Genomic DNA, 27544 nt, shown 5'->3' with positions numbered 1-27544 from the left:
GGTCGTTGTCATGCGTTTCCTCCCTTGCTGATAGAATTATCACAGATAAGAAACAAGCTTCATGAATATTTCTGTTTCTAATATGTGACATTAGCAGACACTCTGCAGGTAGTTCATTCACCTTTCACCACTCTGAATATTGCAGGGTTACTAAACATTTCAAGAAATATGGATCTAAAATCTCAAGTTTCCCTGTTAAACATAACACTGGTAAGATGAAGCTCAGCAAGAAACCCAAACATATGGATCTATTGGACTATCATTATGATATTATGTTAAATCCTAACTTTACTTGCAAGGAAAAATTAACTCCTATCATAGTGGTATGCACTGCATGACTAACAGAATATTCTATGGAAGAACAAGAATATTTGACTTTACATGCAATTCTCAATATTGCAAAACTGTTCTGACCACTTTTTGCAGAGGCCAAATGTTGTCTTTCAGTACGTTGCTGTCATTGTAAAAAAGTTATTCCCAGTGAACAAGAGCTGTGTCAGCTGCCCACTCTCTTAACTGTGCAACAAGTACTTCAAAGCATCATCTCCAGTGAGTGTTAACCCTCTGCTTCTCCCCTACGGTTCTTCTCTCAGCAGAATGTGACTTTCTGTTGTTTAGGCATCAGGCAGTTTTGAAAAATCTGCCTACATCATGGCGAGAGAGAACTGCTAGACCTTCTGTGTTCCCTCTACCCACCACTAATTCTTTACATCACAAATCTTTTGACCTAATGTGGGAGTAGCATTGTTCTATTTCCACCCACCCCCAAGCAAATCTTGAAATCCTTTTTCATTGCAACATTGCACATTATCTCTTTCTGGCTGGACTGGATTTGGTTTAAATGACTCATGGAAACTCTTCAACTTGTACCACACCACTTCAGAACCAATGCTACCCCAATTTCAATGCCATATGACGTTTGCTCATACATGCATTCTGTGGACAAACTCCAATTCAACATTCACTGCCAGGTGGAAGTCTTACATTCTGTATGTGCAGAGTAAGCATTGTTTATAAACCTAGGACCCTTGTAGAATAGCATCATCCAAAATTAATTGCCAAGTGCAAGAATATGGGTGACATGGATCACTTAGGTGCCACCTTCCAGCACAACTAAACATTAAAGATGAAATTCCTCATCACCTCCAGTCCCCCTGCACAGCCTGTGATTATCTGAGCTGAAGGGTATATGAATATCAAGATCTCAAACCCTATGCTAAGCTCAGTGTCAATTGGGCAGCAGCATCACTGCTTTCCTATGTGCTTCCATGACTTTTGGACTACTTAGAGCTGGCATCTCAAAGCATTGGACAGATATTACCAATGCTGCTTCTGCAAAATCCTCCAAATTCACTCTCAGGCTAAGGAAACCAACATCAACATCCACTCCCAGGCCAAGGAAACCAACATCAACATCCACTCCCAGGCCAACATTCCCAGCTCTGTTAGGAAGGATATTGTAGTGGTTACTTGTAAGCAAAGCAAAACCACTGAGAGACTAAGTCAGGGTAATGAATATTACTCCCAAATAATGAATATCCAAATTGAGATAGGTACATTTGATCGTTTATTATGAAGCCAAAGACAATTGATTTTGCAGTGATGTAAAACAAACAAAAGTAATGGTATAACAATCTAATTAGCAGTCTAATAGCGATATTAGCGATACTAAGCAGTACAATAGTGTAAATACCATAACTAAATGAAATTAGCATAATTAGCAGTCAACAAGAAAAATCATTAGTTTGCAATTAACTCCCCTTCTTCACTTGACTAAACTGAGACAAAGCGTGAATACGTAACTGTGCTCATTTGCTTTTACCGCACCCCCAATCCATGTGACAGATTACCATTATGAAAGAGCCACAAAGTACAATATTGACAGAAAATAGGTAACTGGCTCCTACATGATGTTGCTTGCTTGACCAACATTGAGCCTCCCTAAACAGGTAATCTATTCTGAGACTTGTCTCAGTAAGAGACTACCAAATGGACAGAGAAGAAAAAGAACTCAAGGGAGTCCTGAAAAACATGCAACGTCCCTACTGATTCAATTGCTCTAGGTGGCAAAGGGATCTTTGTCATGGCACAGAGAACCTCAAGTCCATGCACTGGGAGTTCAAGTTTGACATTCATATAAACCAGAAAGAGCCCTGCTACCAACAAAAATCTTGTGCCTCACTTGTAGCAAAACCTATGGTTCCATGTTGGTCATGGACACCCACTGAATTAGTGTAAAAGGCAAAGCATCCTGATGCTTAAATATTGCCACCCCTGAAAAGTCAGATAAACAAGATGCTAGATGTGGAGCCAACAGAAAATAAACTTACAGAGGTCAATTCAAAATATCCAAATGAGAAGGAAATTTTCAGATCTAATTCTAACTTTGCTTTGTGTCTGTAATATTAGCTTGTTTAAATTAACACAGGATAAAAAGTTCATCATTTAAAAACAATATAAATTGCTTGTGTGTCTACTACAACGAATTAGAACTATTTGCCTCCCAACAGTGTATTAACTGTTGCCAGACTGAATTAAAAAAAAACCTAATACAAACAAATTCCATTTGAATAGCTGAACATAATAATATTTGAAACACAATGGCTGACTTACCCAGTGGACTGATGGTGAATTTTATCAACACATAACACCTGGAAGCCTTGCACCATACCAACCTCACATATCCTTTTACTTCAAACAATAAAATACCAATAAATGATAATCAGCTCAATTATCTAATTTATAATGCTGTTTAAATTCCAGCCATTTTGATTTAACCTCTTTAAGGTAACTGTTTCTTCTGTGAGGTTTCCAGAAAAGAATTACATACACACTCTATTTCCTGATCAGAATTTTTACCTTGCACTGTTATTTTTATTGATAAAATAATTTCTCCATTAAAATTATTATACAAATCTTTATCATTGTCTTAAAGCAAAGATTTTAATGAGAAGCGATTAATTTTGAAAGGAGAAAGATCATAGGATGGTTTCTTCCCAATACAGAGCTCAGAGAGGACTTTTCCAACCACTGGGGCAAGCTTGAAACCATGCCCTAAAAAAAAAGCAAAATATGACCCATAATTAAAGATTAAAAAGCTGATAAATAAAATTGACTCTCTTTCAAATTCCAGGACTGCTAAATTATCAGAGCAAATATCAAAAATAAATCTGTTGCCATGCTGCCCAGATTAAATTTATTTAAATCACATAAAATCAATGAAACTGCTCTTCCAGACCAAGTAACTGATGATAATTGTCCTCAAGAGCTGCCATCCCAAATGCAACAGAAGCACTGACAGCATCTCAGTCTCCTCCTTCTCCTGGACCCACTAAAGGAAGTAGAAGCATTATTTCTTCCAGCATTTTGTGTGTGTTGTTTTGGACATCCAGCATCTGCAGACTTTATTGTGTTTATTATGTGTTTGGATATTCTGACCAGGGAGATCAAGTAATTAGCTGTGAATATTTACAGAATGACTTAAATAATCTTCAGACATTATATATCATTTTACAACAAATCACTACTCAAATTTAGTCATTTTACAATGTAAGCTTGCTAAAATATTTAACTCATTTCAAACTTCTACAAAGAGCAATGAATATCTAAAGATTCAACTGAGATATTGGTTAAGGGATAATCATCGCCCAGGGCATGGGGAGAATCTTTTTTTGCTAAGATAACAGGTTACTTACTTGTGATGATATTCTCAAAGCCATTGAAGTCTTTGTTTCAATAATCAGATCATATTCAGTTTTGATTAACACCTTTGGACCACAACTATACTTTAACCCAGACCTGTATTTCTTTGTCCTGCTCAGAAGACGCAAACAAAATAAAGTTTTTACATACTTTATGGGTCCAAAAAAGGCAGGACATTCAGGCAAATGTCTTTCAATAATGTCAAGGAAACTTTTAAGTTAACCTTTAATGACAGAATGGGACTTGTCTTCAAGTTCCTTCTTAAGAAGAGAACCTCCCTATGGTGCAGCATAAGATGCAGCTGTCACTCAATTCTACATAAAGTATCAGCCCAAATCTCTGCACTGGAATTTGGATTCACAACTTTGATAAAGAGTGTCAAAAAACAGGGTCGTGACAGTTGTGCCCAATTTAATTGGTCATCTGCCTTGTTTACACCACTACAGAGCATCTTTAAATTTTCCAGGCTCAGTCTTGTTCTTTGCTTTCTTCAATGTACTGCCCACACCAAATGCATAAAATAGTATATCAAATTATACAAGCTTAGCATCTTGCAGTAAAGACGTACTTCACAGTACTGAAAAAGAACACAGAATTAGCGTGTAATTTGTTTTAAATAGAATAACATTTGGTAGGCAGTGAGTCACAGATTGTAAGAATGAAGTGCGATCATCAAAAAAGAAATCTCTAATCATGTTACTATATCAGGCTTCATTTACACTGTGGCCTAGATGTGCAACTATTATTCAGAGTCCAATTTGCAGCCTCCACAACTCTACTCTATTATTCTGTTCTCATCACAAATCAAGCCCTAAATGCCAAGAGGGAGCTCTGTAATGTGTTTGATTGTGCTTGATCATGTTCACACGCACATACAACTATGTTTTGAACCTAAAATGTTTACTAACATTTAATGTTCTCACTGAATGGTCAGAACATTCAAAAGAAATATTTTGATCCAGTTTATGGGAAGTTAAATAAGGAGTATTTTTTAAACCCACCTTATACAATATGTAGTGGGACTCCCCAGGTAGTAAGACGACCAAGCATTTTTCCTTAGTTGATTTATAAAAACAGCAAGACATAATAGCAGAATTAAGCATTTGACCCATCGAGTCTGCTCCCCTATTCCATCACGGCTGATCAATTATCTGACTCAACCCCTTTCTCTCACCTTAACCTTTAACACCCTGACTAATCAAGAACCTATCAAGTTCTGCTTTAAATATATTCAATCACTTAGCCTCCACAGCCACTGATGGCAATGAATTTCCACAGATCCTCCAAACTCTTGCTGAAGAAATTACTACTCATCTCTGTTCTAAATGGATGCCGCTCTATTCTGAAACTGTACCCTGTGGTCCTAGACTCATCCACCATAGGAAATATCCTGTCCACATCCAATCTGTCTAGGCCTTTCAATGTTTGATAGGTTTCAACGAAATCCTCCCTCATTCTTCCAAACTCCAGTGAGTACAAGTCTAGAGCCATTAAATGTTCCTCGTATGTTAACTCTCCCATTCCCAGAATCATTCTCGTGAACCTTCTCTGGACCCTCTCTGTTATTTGGAAATATTTGCATTCTAATTGCAGCTTTTCAACTTATCTCAAGATGTTTAGCAGAATTTAATCCAGATTTTTCTTTTTTATTCAGTCAATTGATTTCAACTCTGAGGCAATGAGGCCAAAGGAGAATAAATCCGAAGTCTTAATCACTTGCCAAGGCAGTGTCAGCTAGATCTATTCAGTGGGGAGGCCGGTCAAGATGATGGTGTAGAGGTAGATGGTACAGAAGGACTTATGCTTGGGTAGTTCTCAGAAATACACTCAACAGCCACTTTATAAGGTCCACCTGCTCGCTAATGCAGATACCTAATCAGCCCATAGCAATGCAATGCATAACATCACACAGGCATAATCAAGATGATCAGTTGTTGTTCAGACCAAACATCAGAATGGGGAAGAATTGTCATCTAAGTGACTGACTGTGGAATGACTGTTGGTGCCTGACAGGTGGTTTGAGAATCTCAGAAATTGCTGATCTCCTGGAATTCTCATGCACAACAGTTTCTAGAGTTTAGAGAGAATGGTGCAAAAAACATAAAATACCCAGTGAGCGGCAGTTCTGGGAGTGAAAATGCCTTGTAAGTGAGAGAGGTCAGAGGAGAATCAGCAGACTGTTTCAAGCTGACAGGAACACAACATAGCTCAAATGACCACGCATTACAACAGTGGTGTGCAGAAGACCACTTCTGAATGCACAGCATGTCGATCCTTGGAAGAGGCTTACTGCAGAAGGCCATGAATGTATAAAAACACACTCAGTAGCCACTTTATTAGGTGTCTACTGTACCTAATAAAGTGGCCGCTACGTGTACAATGCTTCAATATGTTGTAGTGTGATGACAGCATAAAATCATCAGATTACTAAAACGTTGCCAAGATTAGTTATTTTCAGTTTCTCCCACAATGTGTAGGTTTTCCTTGTCTCAGATAGAGGGAGCTCGTGCTGCTTTAACCACACACCCTTTATCTCCCACTCTAACCCAAGTCCTGAAGTTCATTCAAATTTGTGTGGAGCAGTATTACAATTCCTCAATGACCCAGACAGGTCTTTATGATTTTTTGGCTCTCAGTAGGGTCACCCATGCTAAAGGGATCAAATGTTAGAGGCCAGACTAAGAGTGATTCACTGGTCCTCCAGATTTGGGGGAGTTCAGCTTAGAGCTAACAAGCCTGACCAGTAAAACAAAATAGTTATGGAACTAGCAATGAAGAAGCCTTCTACATCTGAGTGCAACAATATTCCTGAGTCTCCACCTGGGACTTACATGACAGTAATAAAAACCAAGACAAAGCTATTGACATGATGAAGGAAGCCCGGAAGATGAACAGAGATGGAAGATCTTAATTGCCATCCTAAACGCTAGCAACATAATAGGAAGTAATATTACAATTACTACCAGGCACATTCAATTAGTTTTTCCCCCAAAGGACCACTGATTATTGAAGAATTCATCTCTCTTGCATATTAAGTATTGAAAATTCTACACTTTACCCTCCCTTGCTTCTAGCAGACTTGAGTTCTGACAAATTTTGGCCTACAAAATTTTCAGATCCCCATTTCAGTCCAATTGGATCCCTGAGCACTTCTGAAGCTTCCCTTCTCATATTCCATAAGTCTTCCTTCACCCTTAACAGGTTCCAAATTACATTCCATATGCTCCAAATCTTCCAGATTTTAAGATTTCTATCCTTGGTTGTTACGCCCCAAGAATCTAGAAAGTTCTCATTTTTTTTCCATTTTAGGGGTCCCTTGAGTAATCCCAGACCTTACATGCCCAACTTACTACTCCTGCAGGTAAGACTTGTGGAATTTCACTATTTCAGAAATTAAAACTCAGACCAATTAGTTTTTTTTCAGTAGTTAATGAAAATCAGAATAACTGCATATACTGGGAATCTAAAACACTGGAAACACTCAGACCAACACAAAACCTCAAAATCTGAGAGAAACTCAACAAATCAGGCAGCGTCTATGGGGAGAAATAAACAGTTAACATTTTGGGCCACTCCATTTTGTGTACATTGCTCAAGATTTCCAGCATCTGCAGAATCTCTAATGTGTTCGAAACACTCAGCAGGTCAGGCAATATCTATTGAGAGTTAGCACTTCAAGGAAAGACATATCTGCTCTGCAGCAATGTCGGGAAATCATTTGAAACCATTAAAACAAAAGCTGTGATACAGATTGAAATGGCTACATACAGGTCATGTTGTTCTAAATTATACCAGTAATGTCTCAATGGAATGGAATTTATAGCTGCTCTTTAAGTGCCTATAAAATTTGTCAAAGAAATGGTCACAATTTCTTGAACAATCATTTATTATTTCCCAATGCAATGTAATTTATAAATCCATTAGAGCTGTTTGGTCAGCACAGCAAGAAAATATATTGTTATATACAGTAGCTGTGCTGGACCCAACAGGTAGAGCCCTGATGGGCATTAAAAAAAATAGCCTGGAAGGGAAACCTTCAATCAAAAGTAGCTTTTACATTCATGATGGTTTTACCTTTATTTAAATTATAAATTGGCTGCAGTTTGGATCTGTGGCTTGGGGGCTCGTTTTGCATTTGCCCTGACATGGTAACAAATTAGAAATGAACTTCAGGACGAACAATAAGTTACAAACCTGCAGTCACTTACTTAAGGATGGTATGTTTTAAAAAATAAGGAGGGTTACTCCATGTAGTGTTAAAGGAAAGTTTTATATAATGAACTAAAGTCAATTTAAATCCTGGCTACTTTTGATAAGTAATCTTTCTGCAACATATTTACTACATACACATCTGGCCTCCAATAAAGTGCTGGACAGAATAATTTATTTGCATAATTACAGAAAGCTTATACCCCACCAATGACTCTTTCCCTTATGTCATTGGTACATATTTTGGGTTTAATTTTGCCTTATTCCTCCATTCCATGCATATCGGACATCAAGTTATTTCTTATATAATTGTGCAAGTTTCATCTTAATCAAGTTCCAAATGATTCTGTAGGAAAAATGCAAAGACCTGCAGGTTATGGAAATTTGGTATAAAAACAGAAATGATCAGAAATTCACATCAAGTCAGGCAACCTTTATGGAGACAGAAAAAATGAGATAAAGTAATAGCTGTTACGTATTTACTATTTCTATAATATTTGAATAATAGTGTAAATATATTGTTTGATTAAGCCTTGTTTGTTATGTAATTCATTGTGGGTTATATGTACAAAGTACGTGAATTATGCCACCACGTCATATGTGCACTCTTCACTAATGTAAAACTAAACATTCCGAGTTATTCCTGGCCTTCGTGTTTTTCTTTCAATTAGTTTTGTGTTTTGGAGTTACAAAACCTAACAGTGGCAATAGGGAAGTTTTAAAACAAATCTGAGACACCTACCTACCTGTTCTTCAGAAGGGGAGAGTGAGATGTTTGAGTTAACGAAAAGCTCAGCACATTTTTCTTTCTTCAGTAAGGAAAAGAGATGATCAAGTTTTAAAAAAGACAGTAAACAGGCAAAATTATGGGTTTATGAACAGTTAGTACCGGGTGATTATAATATATTTTTTAAAAAGCGGAAATGGCTAGCTACATTGGAAAGACAGGTGTGTTTGATTGCACAACAGTTAACTGAACAAATTGAGCAGTATTTTGAAGCAAATGAAATAGCCAATGAGAAACAAATGCCAGTTTTTCTGAGTGCAATATGTGCAAGAGCATATAGTTTGCTTAGATAAAACCAGCAGCTATGAGCTTTGCTGATATCACGAAAGTAATGCAGGAAACATTTAGAACAAAGCATTGTTGATTTGCAGAATACATCAGCACAATTAAATTGCAGGAGACTCCATTACAACCCATGTGCCTGAATTGAAAAGATTATCTGAGCATTATCAGTTCAGTAATGGGCTTCATGATGCACTGAGAGTTTGTTTACTTTGTGGAATCTTACAAGAAATCATTCAAAAATTGCTCCTAACTGAAGCAAATTCAGGTTTAAAAGAGCAGTTGAAATCACTGTATCAATGGAAACATCAATGCTAAAGTAGCCGGCGAGCTGGTTTGCATGGAGATTGAAGCAACTCTTTCCAAGGCTGAGTGGATCTCATGTGCAGATCCAGTGGTCCCAATAGCTAAGACTGATGGGTCTGTCAGGATCTCTCATGATTTTAAGAACACCATCAACCCAGTATGCCCTGGATAGAGGATATTTTTGCAAACATTCCTGGAGGAAAAGCCTTTGGCAAGTGGACTTAGCTGAAGCCTGCCTACAGATGGAGATGGAAGAAGAATCCAAAGTGTTTCTCACCATAAGGATCCACAAAGGTCTTTGTCACTATAATAGGCTTATTTTTGAAGTAGCACCTGCACCTGCACCCTGGCAGAAAGCTACAGACCAGGTGCTGCAAAGCTACCCAGGCACTATGTTACCTGGATGACATAATTGTTGCTGGTGAGGCTGACAAGAATTGCCTACAAAATCTCAAGACAGTGTTAAAAAAGATTAGAAGGTTATGGACTCAAAGAATGATTCAACAAGTGTCCATTTTCAATTCACAGAAAGATGTTCCACTAACAGCAGCAGCACGAATGCAGAGATGAACTCTGTCTCTCTGTCTCTTGGAGGACATAATTTCAAGAGGACAACTAATCATGAAAATGCTGATTGATTGTCCAGTTTGCACTTAGAAAAGGACATACCTGAAAAATTTACAAAAGGGGACATGCCCGTTAACATATTCACCCCAACGCAAATCAAAAGTATCTCTTTTACAACTGGGATGATTGAAAAGGAAACCAGAAATGATCCCATACTGTCTTAAGTCTGCATGACCACCCAAAGTAATTGAATAGTATTTTGTAGCAAATTAAATAGCCAATGAAAAAAGTGTACCGATTTTGCTGAGTGTATCGGCTTTAAGGACATACAGTTTGCTCCAACCAAACCAGCCGAAATGAACCAGTTACCTACCGAGCAATCAAATGCATCTATCTTTCCAATGTCTATCTTTTCGCTTTGTTTTAATTGATTATTATCACTCAGTACTCACTATTTATGTAATTCATATGATTACTGTCTTTTTTAAAAAAACTATCATGTCTCCCCTTCTGAAGAAACACATGCTGCACCTCTTTTTCTTTTTAAACTCAAACATCTCACTGCACTTCAACAGGTTAGTAGCCACCTCAGGTTCATTTTTAAAAACCACCGTGTCACCACTGTTATGTTTTGTAACTTTAAAACATTAAAATAATTCAAAGGATAAACAAGAGAGCTGAGAGATTTGAGTTTAACTTCATCTTTTACTTTGAGAGGTGCCGCATATCACGCGATAGTGTCCTGATGTATAGAATGCATATTTTTTACATATAATCATAATGAATTATATAAACAACGTAAAACCCCCTGGTTTCCTTGGCTGTGGAAGTCTAGGGAAGACAACCTCTGACCCCATCAAACTCGTGAGACTGAGGTGCTGTCCCTGTTTGTATGGATGCTGTGCAATTTTCTAGCCTGTTCCAAATTAGTGCCACAAAATAACTGTATATGATTAAAAAGTTATATTTATGAATTTTAATTCAACTAAAGGGTTAGAAAAGAACAAAAAAAAGAAAAGGGCCCATTTTAATGGAATAGTCTAATGGGCACAAGTTGGAGCTCAAAGTTTCTCCATAGTCACCAATCCTCAATTGATCTCGCCCCTGGCTTCGTCGAATCACGGTCCTGCTCCGGGTCAAATCCTGCATCCTCACTCTTCATTGCCTCTTGAACAAAAGCCCCAAGCCCAGCCTTGGTACCCCTCACTTAATTCGACGATCCTAATTGGATGGCACACATTTCTCTTCATCTCTTACCTTCAACAATAACCCAAACAAGCTGAAAACAGAACTGCTAAATGAAATACATACAGCATAACAGTAAAAATATGAACCAGAGCATTACAAAAGCAATACAGTAGAGATGAGCCAAGACTTAGAGATGAGCAGGCAGGGTTCAGGAAAGAGAGATCATGCATTGACCAGGTAGCTACACTTAGAGTCATTGTGGAGCAGACAATAGAATGGCAAACTCCTCTATATGTGTGTTTTATTGATTTTGAGAAGGCATTTGACAGCCTGGACAGAAAGTCAAAGTGGAGCATCTTACGACACTATGGTGTACCGGAAGAGATTGTGAATATCATCAAACAGCTTTATGATGGCTTCTCATGCAGGGTCATCCATGATGGGAGACTGTCCAAAGAGTTCCTGGTCACTACTGGAGTCAGACAGGGATGCCTGCTGTCGCCTCTACTTTTTCTTGTGGTACTCGACTGGGCTACAAGAACAGCCTATGCTGGCTCAGAGAGAGGCATCCAGTGGACGTTAACAGGGAAATTGGAAGACCTGGCATTTGCAGATGATCTCGCTCTTCCCTCACACCCGCTTCAAGATATGCAGAAGAAAGTAGATTCCTTGGGAGAGACCTCACAGCGAGTAGGCCTTAAGATCAGTCAGGAGAAGACCAAAGTTCTACGCATTAATAACAAGAGGAGCCATTATGGAATGAAGGACAAATAGTTGAAGATGTAGACAAATTCACCTACCTCGGAAGCAAAATCAGTAAATCAGGAGGTACAGATGAGGACATCAGAGCAAGGATCGGAAAAGCCCAACATGCCTTCACAACCCTGCAACCTGTTTGAAGATCTACGGCCATCTTTGTCAAAACTAAGCTCCGTATATTCAGCTCCAATGTGAAAGCCATCCTGCTATATGGATCCAAAACATGGAGAATCACTAACACCAGCTGCAACAAGATCCAGACCTTTCTCAACAAATGCCTCCGGCAAATCCTCCGCCTCAAGTGGTACAACAGAGTGTCAAATCTAGACCTATGGAAGAGAGCAAACCAAGAGCCCATTGTATTCCAGATAAGGAGGAGGAAGTGGAGATGGGTCGGTCACACCTTGAGGAACAGCCAGTCGAATGTCACTCGACAATCACTCGAATGGAATCCACAAGGGAAGAGAAGAAGAGGTCGCCCAAAGCAAACCTGGAGGCATAGGCTTTTGGATGAACTGAAAGCCGCCGGCCAAACTTGGGAGACTACAAAAACATCTGCTAGAGATCGCAGGAAGTGGAGGACTTTTGTTGAGGCCCTATGCTCCATAAGGAGCAAAAAGGATTAAATAATAATAATAATAATAATATCCATAAGGTTACTCAAATATTACTTAAATATTAAATACACAACAGAGGGGATTCAAGTTAATTGGGTCATCAGATAATAGAGGCAGCCACTTATTTGAGACAACTCTTAAAGAACAAAAACAAATTGAGAAAATAGCTAAATTCCATTCATTTATTTGGGACACATTACCACTTAATTGGGACAGTAAACCATTGCAGAACATTTCCTCAGTAGTGTCAGTCACGTGCATGTCATGTAGCCGTTAGACACTCTACTGTGTTTTGAGTGAACAGTTTTTAAATAGTATCAGCTGCGTGTGTTTTTTGTTCAAAAAGCAGTGAGTTTTGACACTGATAGTTGGGGAGCAATAAACATTAAGTTAATTCAGAACTATTTTGCTCACCGTGGTTTCAAGCATTCAGGCTTGAGATGCCAGAAACGGCCAGCAGTGAAAATTAAGTGATTGCACTTATTCAACAAGTTAGGTAAAATGAAGCATGTGAAGGTATTGATAATCATCTTCAATATTACAGTGAAAATGAAGATCTGGAGGATGCAATTTTCAAAAGCACTGCATGAAGGCAGTCCACTATCTAGACTAGGTCTCTCTGATGATTTTGTTCATTTACAGTTAATAAAAATTACACATCAGCATACACTGAATGATTTCCTTAATAACAATTAAGATCTAATACACAGTTTTATCAAACTGTAGTAGTTTTGGTAGGATTGTAATTTGTTCTGTGTTTCATTTAAATACATAATTTGTTATTTAGTTAAATGATAGTTTGTCTTTCCATGAAACTTTGGTTAATTGGGTCAAAATGCATTGGTCCTGATATGTCCCAATTAACCAGATTCCACTGTATTCCCAAGACCCCCAAAGCTATCTTGACTACATTTCCTTCCATTCAACATTCCCCTTTTCATTCTCCTGGGTTTGCCTAACTACATCGTTCTTGTTCTGAAGATGCAATTTTCCACACAAGACATTTTATTAACCTAATAATAGCTGCTCCTCACTTAAGGGCTCACAGTCACATCTCACCAGTCCCATTTCCTTCATTCCTGTTCTCAACCCCTCTCCTGAAACACAGGATAAGGATAGGGTCCCATGGTCCTATCCTTCTGCCCCACCAGCCTCCATGGTCAATGGATCATTATCTCCACCACCTTCAAAGCCAAGTCACCACTAGACACAGTTTCACACTTTTCCCCTTCCCAACAAACAGGACTCTTGAATCAACACACACTCAGCCTCTTCCTCTCACCATCTCCTACATAATATGGGAGGCAATAGCTGAACTTTCACCTCTTCTATTCCTTCCATTTAGGGACCCAATTATCCTTCAAGGTGAAACAGCAAGTAACCTGTACTTGATCCAATCCAGTGCTCCCAATGCGATGTATTCTGCACTGTGAAATCCAAATACAGATTTGCAAACACTTTAAAAACAGCTCTGCTCAGTTTTCAAGACCAACCCCAAGTGTCCAGGTGTTCGGCCCTTTAATTCTCTATCGCAATCCTGTTCTGAACTCTTCCTTCAGCCTCACAGTCCACAATCAATGCCCAACATAAGCCCAAAGAATACTAGCTCATCTTTCAACTCAGTGCACTACAACGCAAAAGGTTCAACAGTTTCAGATAAACAGTTATTGACCTAGCTGGTTCTGATTAAATGCTCATTATTGTACAAGGTTAACCATTTTTCTCACTTCATGAATGCTGCAGACCTGTTGTGCATTTCCAGCAGTTTTTAAGATGCAGATTTCTGGCAACAGTATTGTTCAGTGCCTGACAGTTACAGCTCTGTTATTTTGCTTCTCCTCTCCCTTCATTCCTCATTCAGTTCCTCACTTTACATGAGCTATGATTAACAAGCCTTCACTATTTTCTCTCTCTCTCTGACTCATATGCAGATAAGCACATACACTCGACAATCTGCACTGTTCCTTCTCACTTGATCCCGACAGCATCATAGATTCTCTTGCATATTTCTCCAGCCCTCTCCATTCTCAACAGCGTTTAAACGTGCTTGTTTGTCTCACTTTTCTGAGTACTGATGAGAGGTCATCCGGCTGAAACATAAAATGGTTTTACTCTCATGGACGCTGCCCGGGCTGCTGAAATCACTTTGGATGTTGGGTTTGCCTTCATTTAAATTTAACAGTACTTTGTGACTTACCCAGTCAGGATGAAAATAAATCCGGACCACTGAATATTAGTTTCTCCTTCAACCCCACCACACTTTCTACACATATTTTCCAAATGTATATTTAATGTTCATGAAAATTAAAATCATTTGTTTCTTGGGTGTGCAGCTATTGTTCACTATCTCCATTTCCCAAGTCCCTTTCACAGAACACTCCTTTTTTTTTTAGAAATGCCTGCAAAATCATCTATTAAAAAAATTCTACCCTTAGACTCTCTGAAGATGTTTGTTTCTCCAAATTAAGAATAAATAATTCTGCTCTGATAGGTACATATTATTTAAAAAGTAACAGAATTAATCCTTTCCATGTTAGTAAGTCCACATTACTGTACAGCAAGAATTCATGTGAGAAATGTACTGAGATCACCACTGTAATAGCACCAACCTGAGAATCCAGCTCCAATAATAATGTTCCTGTGATGGGGGTGATGATCCAGAATGAAATCTAGGTCTGGAGTACTCTGTAAATGAAGAGATGGGATTCACCATATGAAAAACATAGTTTTGAGTGCTATTTCTCCAGTAGATCCAACCTTGCCCAATGTGTTATCTGATAAAGGAATGAACTTTACTGAAGTTTGAGATTGGAAACTTAAATGCCAAGGTGAATGAGTAAAGTGCCCTTCCCTCCTCAAAAAGTGCCTTGTCAAACTTTACTCTGCAGGTTTCAAAAAACTGCCTGATGTCAGATCTCCCTCTGAACCTGGCAAATACGCAAGCTGCCCATGGAAGTGAGATCTTGGGGAACACAATGAACAAGCAACCTAGAGCATTTTAATTATCATCTCCCCTGTTTCTTCCAGACTGTGGGAGTAAGGATACATCACCACCTTGCATAACAAGTTTCATCAAATCCAAGGTTTACATTTCTCACGCTTGCAGTTGGAGATAAATTTCAAAGTCATTTTTCATATACGTTTTTATATCAAAGCTATTGTTATATTGACTTCATTCACAAGAAGCATAACAAGTCACATTATATTTTTACTTTATGTTGTGAACAAGGACACACTCAGAAATAAGTACTATGATGACACAGTAATCGAAGATCGGAGGGAACATGTCAACCATAAAATGAACTGGTTTAGATGATGGTGGGACAGTGAGGATAGAGGCTACTTTAGGACCTCATCACCTCATCTCTTACCACCATTCAGGACCCCAAACAGTCCTTCCAGGTGAGGCAACACTTCACTTGTGAGTCTGTTGGGGTAAGCTATTGCATTCAGTGCTCCCGGTGCAGCCTACTCTACATCGGTGAGACCCGATGCAGATCGGGGGATTGCTTTGTTGAGCACCTACGCTCCGTCCGCCGCAACAGACAGGATCTCTTGGCTGCCACTCACTTCAACTCTCCCTCTCATTCCCATTCGGATATGTCCATACATGGACATATAATGTCTACATATAATCCCTACTGCCATAATGAGGCCAAACTTTGGTTGGAGGAACAACATCTCATATACCGTCTGGGTAGTCTCCAGCCCCTTGGTATGAACATCGAATTCTCCAACTTCCGGTAATTCCCTCCCTCTCCCTTCCACATCCCACCTCTGCTCTGTCTCCTCTTCTAGCTGCCTATCACCTCTCATAACTCTGCCTTCTTCTACTACCCAAAGTGCTTTCCCCTTAGATTCCTTCTTCACCTCTCCTGCCTATCCCCTCCCTGCTTTCCCTCCCCCACCCCTTGATCTTTCCTCTGATTGGTTTTCCACCCTCCCCCCACCTTCTTTATAGGGCCCCTGCCCCCTCCTTCTTTCGTCCTGATGAAGGGTTTCGACCCGAAACGTTGACTGCTTCTTTCAACGAATGCTGCCCGACCTGCTGAGTTCATCCAGCTTTTTTATACGTCTTGGCTACTTTAGGATGTTTTTTGGTTTCTTGAGGAGCAATCCTGAATTTTATTCCAATAGCCCCTCTCATAGAGACATTAAAAATATAATGGAGGATATACATCTCAATGACATTCCTGATCCTAGTTCCTATTCCCAGCAACTTGGACTTGGCAGGGAATTACAATGGTTTCCTTGTACATGGCCCAATAATCATCAGAGTGTCACCTCCACATAAAAGATTGACTCTTCTGTCTAGCTGCTAGAAAGAGCATGTTTAATGTTGGAACACAATTGAAGACAGCGTGACCAAAGGACAAATTGGGCTATTGTATTTCAGATGCCCACCTGATGCAGAGTACTAAGTATTTCTCCCCTTTGCTCAGCCCATTCTGCTTACATTGTTTTAACCTAAAAATTTAAACTACTTTCTAAAAATGTATTTGATATCAAATAGTTGATTCATTTATTCAATCAAAGCATATCAAATCATCAATAAGCTCTGTGAGTCTGAATGGTAGCCAACTTTAAAATATGAACTACTAGACAAAGACTGCTTCTTAGCGAAACAGACAGCAGATTCAGTTTCCAAATTAAGTGATGTTATGAAATGAGAGAGGGTGATAATGGTGGAAAATGGGTCTTCGACATGATTTCCTGGGTGTTTTTCTTAAAATTCATATCTATCATTGCTGTTTGCCAGAGAAATATGTCTATTTGGTTCAAAATATAGCCTCAAGAATCAAAATGTGAGTCTATATGTATTAAATTTGAGTCAGACTCTAAGCTAAGGCTCTGTCTGCTCTCTCGGGTGGACAGATAAGATCCCACAGCAATAAAGCACAGGCAACCTACCCATAGAGTCTTGGCCAGTTCTTCAATCAGTTGCACTAACACTGATTATTTAGTCATTATCTTGTTGTTAGTGAGGCTTCGCTTTGCACAGACTGCCTGCCAAGTTTTCAACAGCGACTATACTGCAGAAATATTTCATTAGCAATAAAGCATGGTGAGGTTGGGAAAGGCAGAAAATAATTACAATTCCTTCTTCCTCAGAAGAAAATAGTACCTCCATGAATCACTATTTTAAATTTTAAGTTTTCCCTAGTGCTCAAATTGAATAAATATTTCATTGTTCTACAATATCTTGCTTGTGGCACTTGATATGCTGTAAAAATGAAGTGCAGCCATTGAATCAATGCTAGCAAGCATCACCATGCTGCTATGCAATGGCAATGGTATCAGTAGAAACAACTGATGAGACGGTACTATTTTACAAAACATTCTTCAGAACATCTTTGGAACTCTGAAACTAAATCAGTCTTCTTATTCACCTACTTCCAATTTGTTTTCAGTATATATTTCAAAGGACAACAAAGATAATTATCAGATGTGATGCTAAAATTGTATTATTACACAGTCTTAGCAAACATTAAGATTACTAGTTCAGGGGAATAATAAGAAGGGAAGAGAGATTTTAGTAGTGCTGTTAGAAATGTAATCATTAGAATCAAATTCTAATGGGCATAATACTGATCCATGGGTAAAAGCAGATATCTATAGTGTAAGTGATACACAGGTTCAAACGAATACTTGCAGTGGCCAGTTTATTAAGTACCCCCTGTACCTAATAAACTGTCCATAGCCTTCTGCCGCTGTATCCCATCCACTTCCAAGTTTCAACATGTCATGGATTCAGAGATACTCTTCTGCACACCACTATTGTTATACTTGGTTATTTGAGTTAAAGTCACCTTCCTGTCAACTTGACCAGTCTGGCCATTCTCCTCCGACTTCTCTCATTAACAATGCATTTTCACCCACAGAACTGCCACTCTCTGGATTTTTTCTTTGGTTTTTGCAACATTCTCTGTAAGCCCTAGGGACCATTGTGCATGAAAATCCCAGGAGATCAGCAGTTTCTGAGATCCTCAAACCATCCCATCTAGCACCAACGGTGAAAGTCACTTAGATTTCTTTCCCATTGTGATGTTTGGTCTAAACAACATCAATCTCTTGACCATGTCTGCATGCTTTTATGCATTCAGTTGCATAATGAGCAGTTGTACCTAATAAAGTGGCCACTGAGTGTAAGTTCAAATCTGTGGCTCAAATAATTATACTTTAGACAAATATGTGAGGCACAAAGGGCAAAATGAAAATAAATACAGGGACAATTCAATATAGAAGGTAAAACAAGGTCAATATAATTGAGAACAACATTGTACTTGATGAGATGAGCCATATTTTGTTCCGATCCAAGAGGTATTTCAATTGAAGTCCAACATATGGATATGGAAGTCAAAAGCAAAAATGTTCCCTTCAGTAGTGTCTGCATTAGAAATAAGAGTGTAGACATCATGGGTATTTAAAATAATTACTATGCACCAATATTTGTATAAAATGATCTTTAAAGAATTCATTGAGAGTTCAGCATAACTATTATTTCCCAAAGTTTGATTGATTCAGGATTGGTTTCTTTATTTTAGAAAACAATCCCACTTTCTAAGGAAGGTAACAAGGAATTGCCACTCAGCTCATTTGTTGTCAGGAATTCACTCATGGGTATAATTAAGGACAGATTGACTGCTGGACCTGAAAACCTCCGAAAGATCATACAGAGCCAGAAATGATTTGTACAGTGTAGTTGTGTCTGATGGGTTTGATGGAATTGTTTAAAGATTGGCCAGAACATGTTTTTAAAATCAATGTTGTTTTTATAGGGGGTATTTCATAAAGCTCCTCAGTTACAGTTGAAGTCTATAGACACTATGTAAATTATTGTCCTGACCAAAAAATTGGTCGAACAGTCTGAGACTGAGATCAGGAATAAAGAGCAACTAATCAAACAGGTTGAGTGCAACCACTTCTGCATCAGAAGGGGCCATAATCATTCATCATTAATAAACATCTTGAATGGCAGGACTGAAAGGTGCATGTACCCAGGTGTGCCAATGGCACAAAGGTAGATTGCATTTTAAGCATAGTGGGCAAAAGCAATCTATTATAAAGATATTGATAAATTCGTTCAATTGGGCAAAACTATGGCAAATGAATTTCAATTTGGGATGTACAAAACAATTAATTTTTGATTCAAAAACTGAAAAGAACACTTTCTAAACTGGAAATGTGATGGAAACAGTGCAAGTCAAAAGATACATTGGGATCTTAGTACATCATGGGATTCACGATCCACCTGAAGGACAAATTCTGAAAATTATCTGAAACACCACAACAGACATTAGTTATGTAATACAGTCTTGAGTACAGCCACTTTGGGATAATACTCTAGTGGCCATTTTATTAGGTACACCTGCTTGTTAACGCAAGTATCTCATCAGACAATCATGTAGCATAGACTCAATGCATAAAAGCATGCAAACATGGTCAAGGGGTTCAGTTGTTGTTCAGACCAAACATCAGAATGGGGAAGAAATGTGATCTAAGTGACTGACTATGGAATGATTGTTTGAGCCAGATAAGGTGCTTTGAATATCTCAGAAACTGATCACCTGGGATTTTCATACACAACTATCTCTATGGTTTACAGAAATTGGTATGAAAAACGAAAAACAAGTAAGTTATCCGAGGAGCAGAAATTCTGTCAGCAAAAATGCCTTGCTCATGAGAGAGGTCAGAGGAGAATGGCCAGACTGGTCCAAGCTTCTCAGATAACCACATGTTACAGATCCGCAACAGTGGTGTGCAGAAGTGCATCTCTGAATGCACAACATGTTGAACCTTGAAGCAGATGGGCTGCAGGTGCTTTATCTAATAGGTGTGCCTAATAAAATGGCCACTGTGTGTACACTGACCTTGAGGAAGAGAAGATTTACCAGAAAGATACCTGAATTCTAAGAACTAAATTATGAGGGAAGGTTACACAAATCAACATCCTCTTCTCTAATCAAAAACGGTGTTTCAATTATATGTTCATGACATTAAGGAAATGATAACATTGAAGAGAGAAACACTCTCATGTTTAGAAAGTTGAGGGTGAGGAGCCATGGCCTACAAATTAGACCCTTGCCTTTCAGGAATTGGCATGAAACATAGACATATGTAAGTTTGGAACTCCTGCAAAAGGCATGTAATGCTTTTTAGTTGTTAATTCTGTTGCCGTAAATATTTATTTCTAACCATGTTGGATATACAAAGTTAGGCTATGATCTGGCTAAATGGAGGAACAAGGTCAGAATAAACAACTGCTACTCCTACTCTACTGGAAAGAAGCAATTAATTTTTTTTCCCAATCATCCTTGTGGACTAATATAAATAAAAGGACTGTATTTGCATATTAATTGCAGCTTTAATACAGCATATTGAAAAAAAGGAATTGCATTGTTTTTGAAGAAGTAATAAGGCAGAATGCAGTTCAAAACTTGAAATCAGCAATGATCCAAATGCCAACATTTTGTGCGCTGATTTTAGTCATAGATGGAATTTAAAGTTCTTTGATGAAGGCTTCAAAAGAGTCCAAACCACCAGTACCTGGCTTTAGAGAGTAATTTTTACATTAATATTTATAAGGGATTATTCTTGCTTTTGCAATTCAAAGAAATGTAGATTCTTAGAATCACAAAGCAACACAGATGTCTACTTATTTTTAAAAGTCATTCCGGCTACTTATAGTTAAGGAAATGGATACGTTACTGTGTACATGCAGTATTCAATAACAGCAGGCTTGGGATCCAAACCGGGAAACTCTTTAGATAAGAAGTCACTTAAAAGGTTCACATCCTGGGAAGGCAGTCGAAAAGTGATGTCACGTTCATCTGGGTCAGCATCATTTCCATTATGGTAGCATACCTGAAAAGGAGGATTTTTTTTTAATAGTCAAGGTTATCTGAAATACTTAATTAGCCTTTGATAAGAACGTGCGTGTGTACAGAGTATATTCCTCATTTTCTCTTTCAAGCCAAACCACCATGATGCCACTTCTTTGGACTAATCATTGCTCTAAGTCACACGTAGTGTAAATAAGGTACAGTTAATAGCTACACCATCTGAATTCCCTCCGGGCTCTTCAAGCTAACAGATGGCAGCAATTTTTATCCCATGAATGATTGCTGCGCTCATGTGTCTGGCCTAGGAATGAGACAATGGCATTCTCATTCTCTGTGCAATCCTGTTTACCGTCAGGAATGATGTCTTCCGAAAGACAGTAAAAACACAGCTCCACATCAAAAATATGTACAATTATCAAGGAGACACTCAAGATCCAATTGCAGTCCTCCACCCAAAACAATTTGATGGGAGAAGCTATCCATACTGGACTCTCAACTTGTTAAAACTAATGTCACTTAGTGGTTCTTTTGACAGATAGCTGCACAACGAGCGAGCTCAGCTGTCAGATATGAGCAAGGTGAGAAGTCTCACCCAACAACCAGGCTGTAAAAGAACTTCACTCAATCACTGTCGCTGTGGAGACTCCAGCTCATTACCACAGATGCAGAAAACGAATCAGATTCAGGCTGCTATATGTACGGGCAATTTTTCCTGAAACAGGAAGTTTACTGGGAATGTATCCAACCATAGCAGAAGTGGAGCTGCTTTGTATTTTGGCTAAATACAGTATTTGAACATTCCTCTGTCATACAGAAATAGTTACTGCAACGAATTCCAGCAGCAAGGGCAAATGTTCAAGTCGATTTTGATTGTTGGTGTAAAATGATGTAATGTGTGATAATCAAAGCGACAGAGCTATTAACTCTTCACATACCAGAAGTTTCAAGCATTCGCAGAATTTATTTTTGAATTAATAATTCTACCTTCCTCATGAAACAGGTTTAGATACCCTTTCATCTTGGGTGCTTCATTGCCAAGTTGCCTCTGTCTATTTTTAGCCTGTGAATTATGTAAAAACATTTATTTTTTACAAGCTATGTGTGAGTATTGAAATGGTTTATAAAGAATGAATGCCTTGGCATGCTTCTTGCAGTCAAGGTGGTATTTCATTGAACATTTCCTTACCAATATTATACACAGCAAATCTTCTCCAACAAGCCTTAATTCCAACCTCAGAGAAAAGTGTAGAACGCTAACACTTTTATTTCCCACACCAATTACATTTATTGCTTTTCTGAGTAAAACAGTCAATTTGGTGTCTCACTGTGGAGAAGAAATCTGTAGTCTGGGTCAACCCCAGCAATGAAATGAGTTGGGGCTTCCCACCCCATTTACATTCAGGATCCTTTCAGCTCGCAGAATGTGAATCTTCCATCTTATTCATCAGGAATGGATTTAAATATTAATCTCAGAAGAAAGTGTGTTCAAAGCCACTGCCATTAACTCTCTAACGTCCAATGACAATTCATAAATATTTCAAACATGCTTGCGTAACATGCTCAACTTGTGCTGGCACTATCACAGCGACAATGGCCAGGGTTTAATTCCGCCACTGTCTGCAAGGAGTTCCCACGTACTCCCTGTGACCATGTGGGTATCCTACAGGTACCTCAGTGTCCTCCCACATTCCAAGGACGTACGGTTTGGTAGGCTAATTGGTCAAATGGGTGTAATTGAGCAGTGCAGGCTCATTGGGCCAGAAGGGCCTGTTACTGTGCTGTATCTCTAAACAAGTTAATAAAATGCTCATACACACAACTACACATTTGATTTCTTGGGGGATTGCATACAGACACCCAAACCAGAAGTCAGTACTGTTTTGCAAAGCTGAGGTCAACTGAGATCCTGTTTTCAATAGTAACTTTCTTCTAGTTATCGGAATACTTACTTTTAAACATTTACGGCTAGATTGCAATTTAAAAATCAGAGGAAAGCTGGCTGGGGTGAAAAATTCATCAGCAGCAGCATTAGGTGATGCAAAATCAAGTTGCTACAGCACCTCTCTAGTAACAGATGTACTGAAGCATGAGAGGATCATCGGGGTCTACCATTTCCATTATAAACATGGCCTGAAGAACTGACTGTAGAAAAGCAGTACTGGCAACAATGTGTCATAAGTAATAATTTTGTAAACAACCAAAGATTTTTATTTCTCCCTTTACATGACATACATGATAAGGAAATTAAGTATTGGCAATATAAAAGCTGGATTTTGTTTTTATTTAGTGTGTGTGCACAGATGTGTGCAGGTAGGTGTGAGTGTGCACACACGTGTTTAGTGAATCTCCACATATAATTTTTCAAAAATTATCTAATTTTACTGTATAGGGCACTGATATCATACGGCTATGACCATCTGGAAGGACAAGAACAGCAGATACCTGGGAACACCACCACTTGAAAATCCCTCTCCAAGTCACTCACCATCCTGACTTGGAAACATATCGCTGTTCCTTCATTGTCACTGGGTCTAAATCCTGGAATTCCCTCCCTAACCACACTGTGGGTGTACCCACACCTCAGGGACTGCAGCGGTTCAAGAAGGCAGCTCATCACCACCTTCTCAAGAGCAATAAGGAATGCGCAATAAATGCTGGCGCCACCCACATCCTGTAAATGAATAAATTCAAAAAATCTTTCTTCCTTAATATCTACACAATTATATTTAGAGAAAGCTTCAATGTATATTCTTTAAAACAAACAAAAACATGAGGAGCATAAGCTGAACATTGGATAGCAATATTCAGTGGAATTATCCTTCCAGCTCTAGATGGTTATACAGGAAGTGGGCGGCATGGTAGCGTAGTGGTTAGTACAACACTTTGCAGTTCAGGTTCAATTCCCGCTTCTGTCCTGAAAGGAGTTTGTACGTTCTCTCTGTGACCATGTGGGTTTCCCCCGAGTGCTCTGGTTTCCTTCCACAGCCCAAAGACATACTGGTTGGTAGGTTAATCAGTCATTGTAAATTGTCCCATAATTAGGCTAGGATTAAATCAGGGGATTGCTGGTCAGTGTGGCTTGAAGGGCTATTCCACATTGTATGTTATTTTAATAAATAAAAAAAAAGACATCTCATTCAAAGATAAGTGTATAACCTTAGACGATCAGTAGCAAGAACCTCGGATTGTTCCATCTCACATTACCACAATTAAAGACAGTTTACAATTCACAGGCAATGAGTAGTCTGTTAAATATCACCACAGGTGATTTAGCTGAGATACTTTCACCTCGGACACTGACGGTTGAGGCCAAGATGTTAACAGTAAAGATATAATGGCACAGCATGGGTGAGGTAGCCAGTCAGGAAATGATTGTGTGTTCATATTGTGCAAAACGGGACTAAGGAGCAGGAGGTCTGAACATCCAAACTGGTTGCACTCTGAAGAACAGACTTAGTTGAACTGAAGTCGAAGGAGGCGTTAATGTAGTCAGTCATTTCAAAGCATGTTCTGCCCAATCTATCAGACAGAGCACTACAGTGCCAGGCAAACATCTTACTTAAGACACTCTAGATTTGTTTTTTCATGGTTTCAGATGGTATAGCATCCACCTTACCCTGATCTCAACATCTGGGATTACCTGGAGAGACAGAAGCAAGCAAAGAAGAAGAACTATGGCAAGTACTTTAGTTTAGTTAAGTATTTGTAATAAAAGTATAGCTTAATAATCTGTAACACCGTTGAGTGTATTCAGAATATTTGTAGAGGGATTAACACTCAAGTTGAACTAAGTTGTCTGGTGGTGGTGGGATCTTAGTCATCTGTCCAATTTTAAACTGTACGGCCAAACATATATAAAAAGACAATAAAATGGGGGAAAAAAATCACTTTTTATGTGACATGAACTATTACTCTCAGACTCAAGAAAAACCAATAAAACAGTTTAAGTCTAGGGTGAAATTCTATTTCTGTCAAGTACATATTCATCTGTTCTCCATTATAAAGTCAGATGCCAAATAGTAGTCATATCTCCACATTCATCAATCCATTTAGATTTGTGTGTGATTAAGCACTATGTTCATATCTATATAGTACTTGTTTCTACTCTTTGCAGACATGCCATTTTTTTCTCTACCGAGGATTTATCAGCTATTTCAGATCTACAGTCAGAGCTGTAATTTCAATGGGCTTCACAGCAAAATAAAGAACAATCACCATGTACTAACCTTCATAAGTCCTGGGTATTCATTAGAAGGAAGTCCATAGAAATGATGTTGAAATGAACTGTTGATCATCCTTAAAAAGCACGGAAACCCTTTGGAAATTCCATATGTTCCAGGGACTTTCTCCTTCCAGTAGCAAACAACAATCCTCAGGGTCTAGCAAGATTACAAACATGGTAAATGAGATGGTAAACTCTCAAATGAAACACATGATTTTGCTGCACAACAACATATTCATGAGAGATCAGACAGAAACACAGGGTAATACAGAAGCTAGGGAGCAAGTGTGTGCACATGCGAACATCTGAGGTCTTCCCAGCCCATCCACTTCAATGTTTGATGTGTTGTAGATTCAGAGATGCTCTTCTTCTTCTCACTTTCAGCTTGAACCAATGTAGCCATTTTCATCTGAACTCTTTTGATTAACAAGGCATTCTCACAACAGAACAGCCACTCATTAGATGTTTTCTATTTCTTGCACCATTCTCTGTAAACTCTAGAGACTGCTGTGCATGAAAATCCCAGGAGATCTGCAGTTTCTGAAATACTCAATGCATCCCATCTAGCACCAATAATCATTCCATGGTAAACATCACTGAGATCACATTCTTTCCCCATTCTGATGTTTAGTCTGAATGACAACTGAACCTCTTGACCATGTGCGCATGTTTTCGTGCACTGATTGCTGCCTCATGATTGACTGATCAGTTATTTGCATTCATGAGGTGTACAGGTGTGGCAGAGAACACTTGGTAAACACACTCCTTACACACACACACAAGCATTGCTTGTCATTCTGCTGTTGTTTGCTGAGTGCATGCACTTCAATCTCTTCCCTGGTATGTTCTTATAATGGATCCTAAACTGAGTTGATGCGCTGGGGTGGGCTTTATGGTGGCTTTTCCACCATGAACGGCAGAATATTCCATTTCTTTAGTAATGCATACATGTTGCTGTGGTGATATGATGTGTAAGAACGTGATTGGAGAGAGTTCTGAGCAAGTGCAGAAATGATAGAAAGATTGAGAAAAACATGACATTGTAAGCACGTTTTGGCTGTTGTTAAATAAAATTCTATTCTTCCAAAAGATGTTTCTTTATTAGTAACCCACGGTATACATAAATATAAAGAACACAACATGGTGTCAGAAGTTGGTCTGGAAGAATAAAATGTTTCCTAACACGCAGAATCGAAGATAATTTTCTGAAAGAAGAGTTCGAACTTGTTTGGTGTTGCTAACAGTTTTACAATGGAAGGTATGCAGCCTTCACTGACACTTCAATTGTCTGGGAATGTAGCTGAGAACTGGAGAAAATTTAAGCAACGTTTTGAATTGTATTTATTGGCGATCGATGCGGATAAAAAAAACGGGAAAAAACGAAAGTTGCGCTTCTACTCCACAATAGGTGATGATGCAATTGAGGTATACAATCATTTTATTTTTCAAAATGGAGATCATTTAAGGTTAAAAATCAATAATGGACAAATTTGAAGCATTTTGTATACTGAAGCATAATGTGGCGTATGAGTGGCACAGATTCTTTACGTGTATGCAGACAGCTGGTGAAACTATTGATCAATATGCTATTAAGTTGAGACACTGGAGGAAAACATGTGAGTTTCGAAAACTGACAGACTGTCTCATTAAAGACAGAATTGTTTGTGGCATTCTGGATAATGGTCTGACAGAAAGACTTAAGAGAACAAGACTTAGACTTGGAAAAAGCTTTGATGCTCGCAAAGCTTTGGAAACCGTGACATCACAGGCTAAAGAACTTTTCATTGAGAGCTGCAACGTAGACCAGTGCAGACGTATTAGAAAAAAATAATAAAACAACAACAAAACCAACAGTGAGCAAGACATCATCTGAGAGAAAAAAGTTATGTGATCGCTGTGGGCGGCAGCATCTGCCAGAACTGTGTCCAGTGTATGGGAAAATGTGCAACGACTGTGGTAAGAGTAATAATGTTTCATGCTGTTGCAGAAGAAGAAAGGAAATAAAACACGTAAATACAGTGCTTGAAAATGAATGTAAGGAGTTTTATATTGTTGTGCTTTG

The 27544-nt window shown here is 38.6% G+C and overlaps 1 protein-coding gene across 5 annotated transcripts in view; it reads right to left on the bottom strand.

Moving 5' to 3' along the window:
- Positions 1–1554: 1554 nt before the first annotated feature.
- The window catches only part of pipox (pipecolic acid oxidase), an 82749-nt gene continuing 56759 nt past the window's right edge, over positions 1555–27544 (bottom strand). Inside the window, exons 5-8 of one of the 5 annotated variants that reach the window (XM_059973303.1) lie at positions 25487–25639; positions 21127–21282; positions 15027–15102; positions 1555–3054 (exon numbers count right to left, since the gene is read on the bottom strand). In XM_059973303.1, coding sequence (XP_059829286.1) covers positions 2930–3054; positions 15027–15102; positions 21127–21282; positions 25487–25639 — 510 coding nt within the window. In that variant the 3' untranslated portion in view covers positions 1555–2929. Of the gene's footprint in view, positions 3055–15026; positions 15103–16441; positions 18806–21126; positions 21283–25486; positions 25640–27544 lie in introns of those variants that run through there. The other 4 variants (XM_059973305.1, XM_059973304.1, XM_059973306.1 and 1 more) reach the window with 4 other exon arrangements.

The sequence above is a fragment of the Hypanus sabinus genome, chromosome 6, assembly GCF_030144855.1.
Source record: "Hypanus sabinus isolate sHypSab1 chromosome 6, sHypSab1.hap1, whole genome shotgun sequence".
Classification (NCBI taxonomy): domain Eukaryota; kingdom Metazoa; phylum Chordata; class Chondrichthyes; order Myliobatiformes; family Dasyatidae; genus Hypanus; species Hypanus sabinus.
Note: the sequence above shows the minus strand (reverse complement) of the source record. Positions and strands in the feature narration are given on the sequence as shown.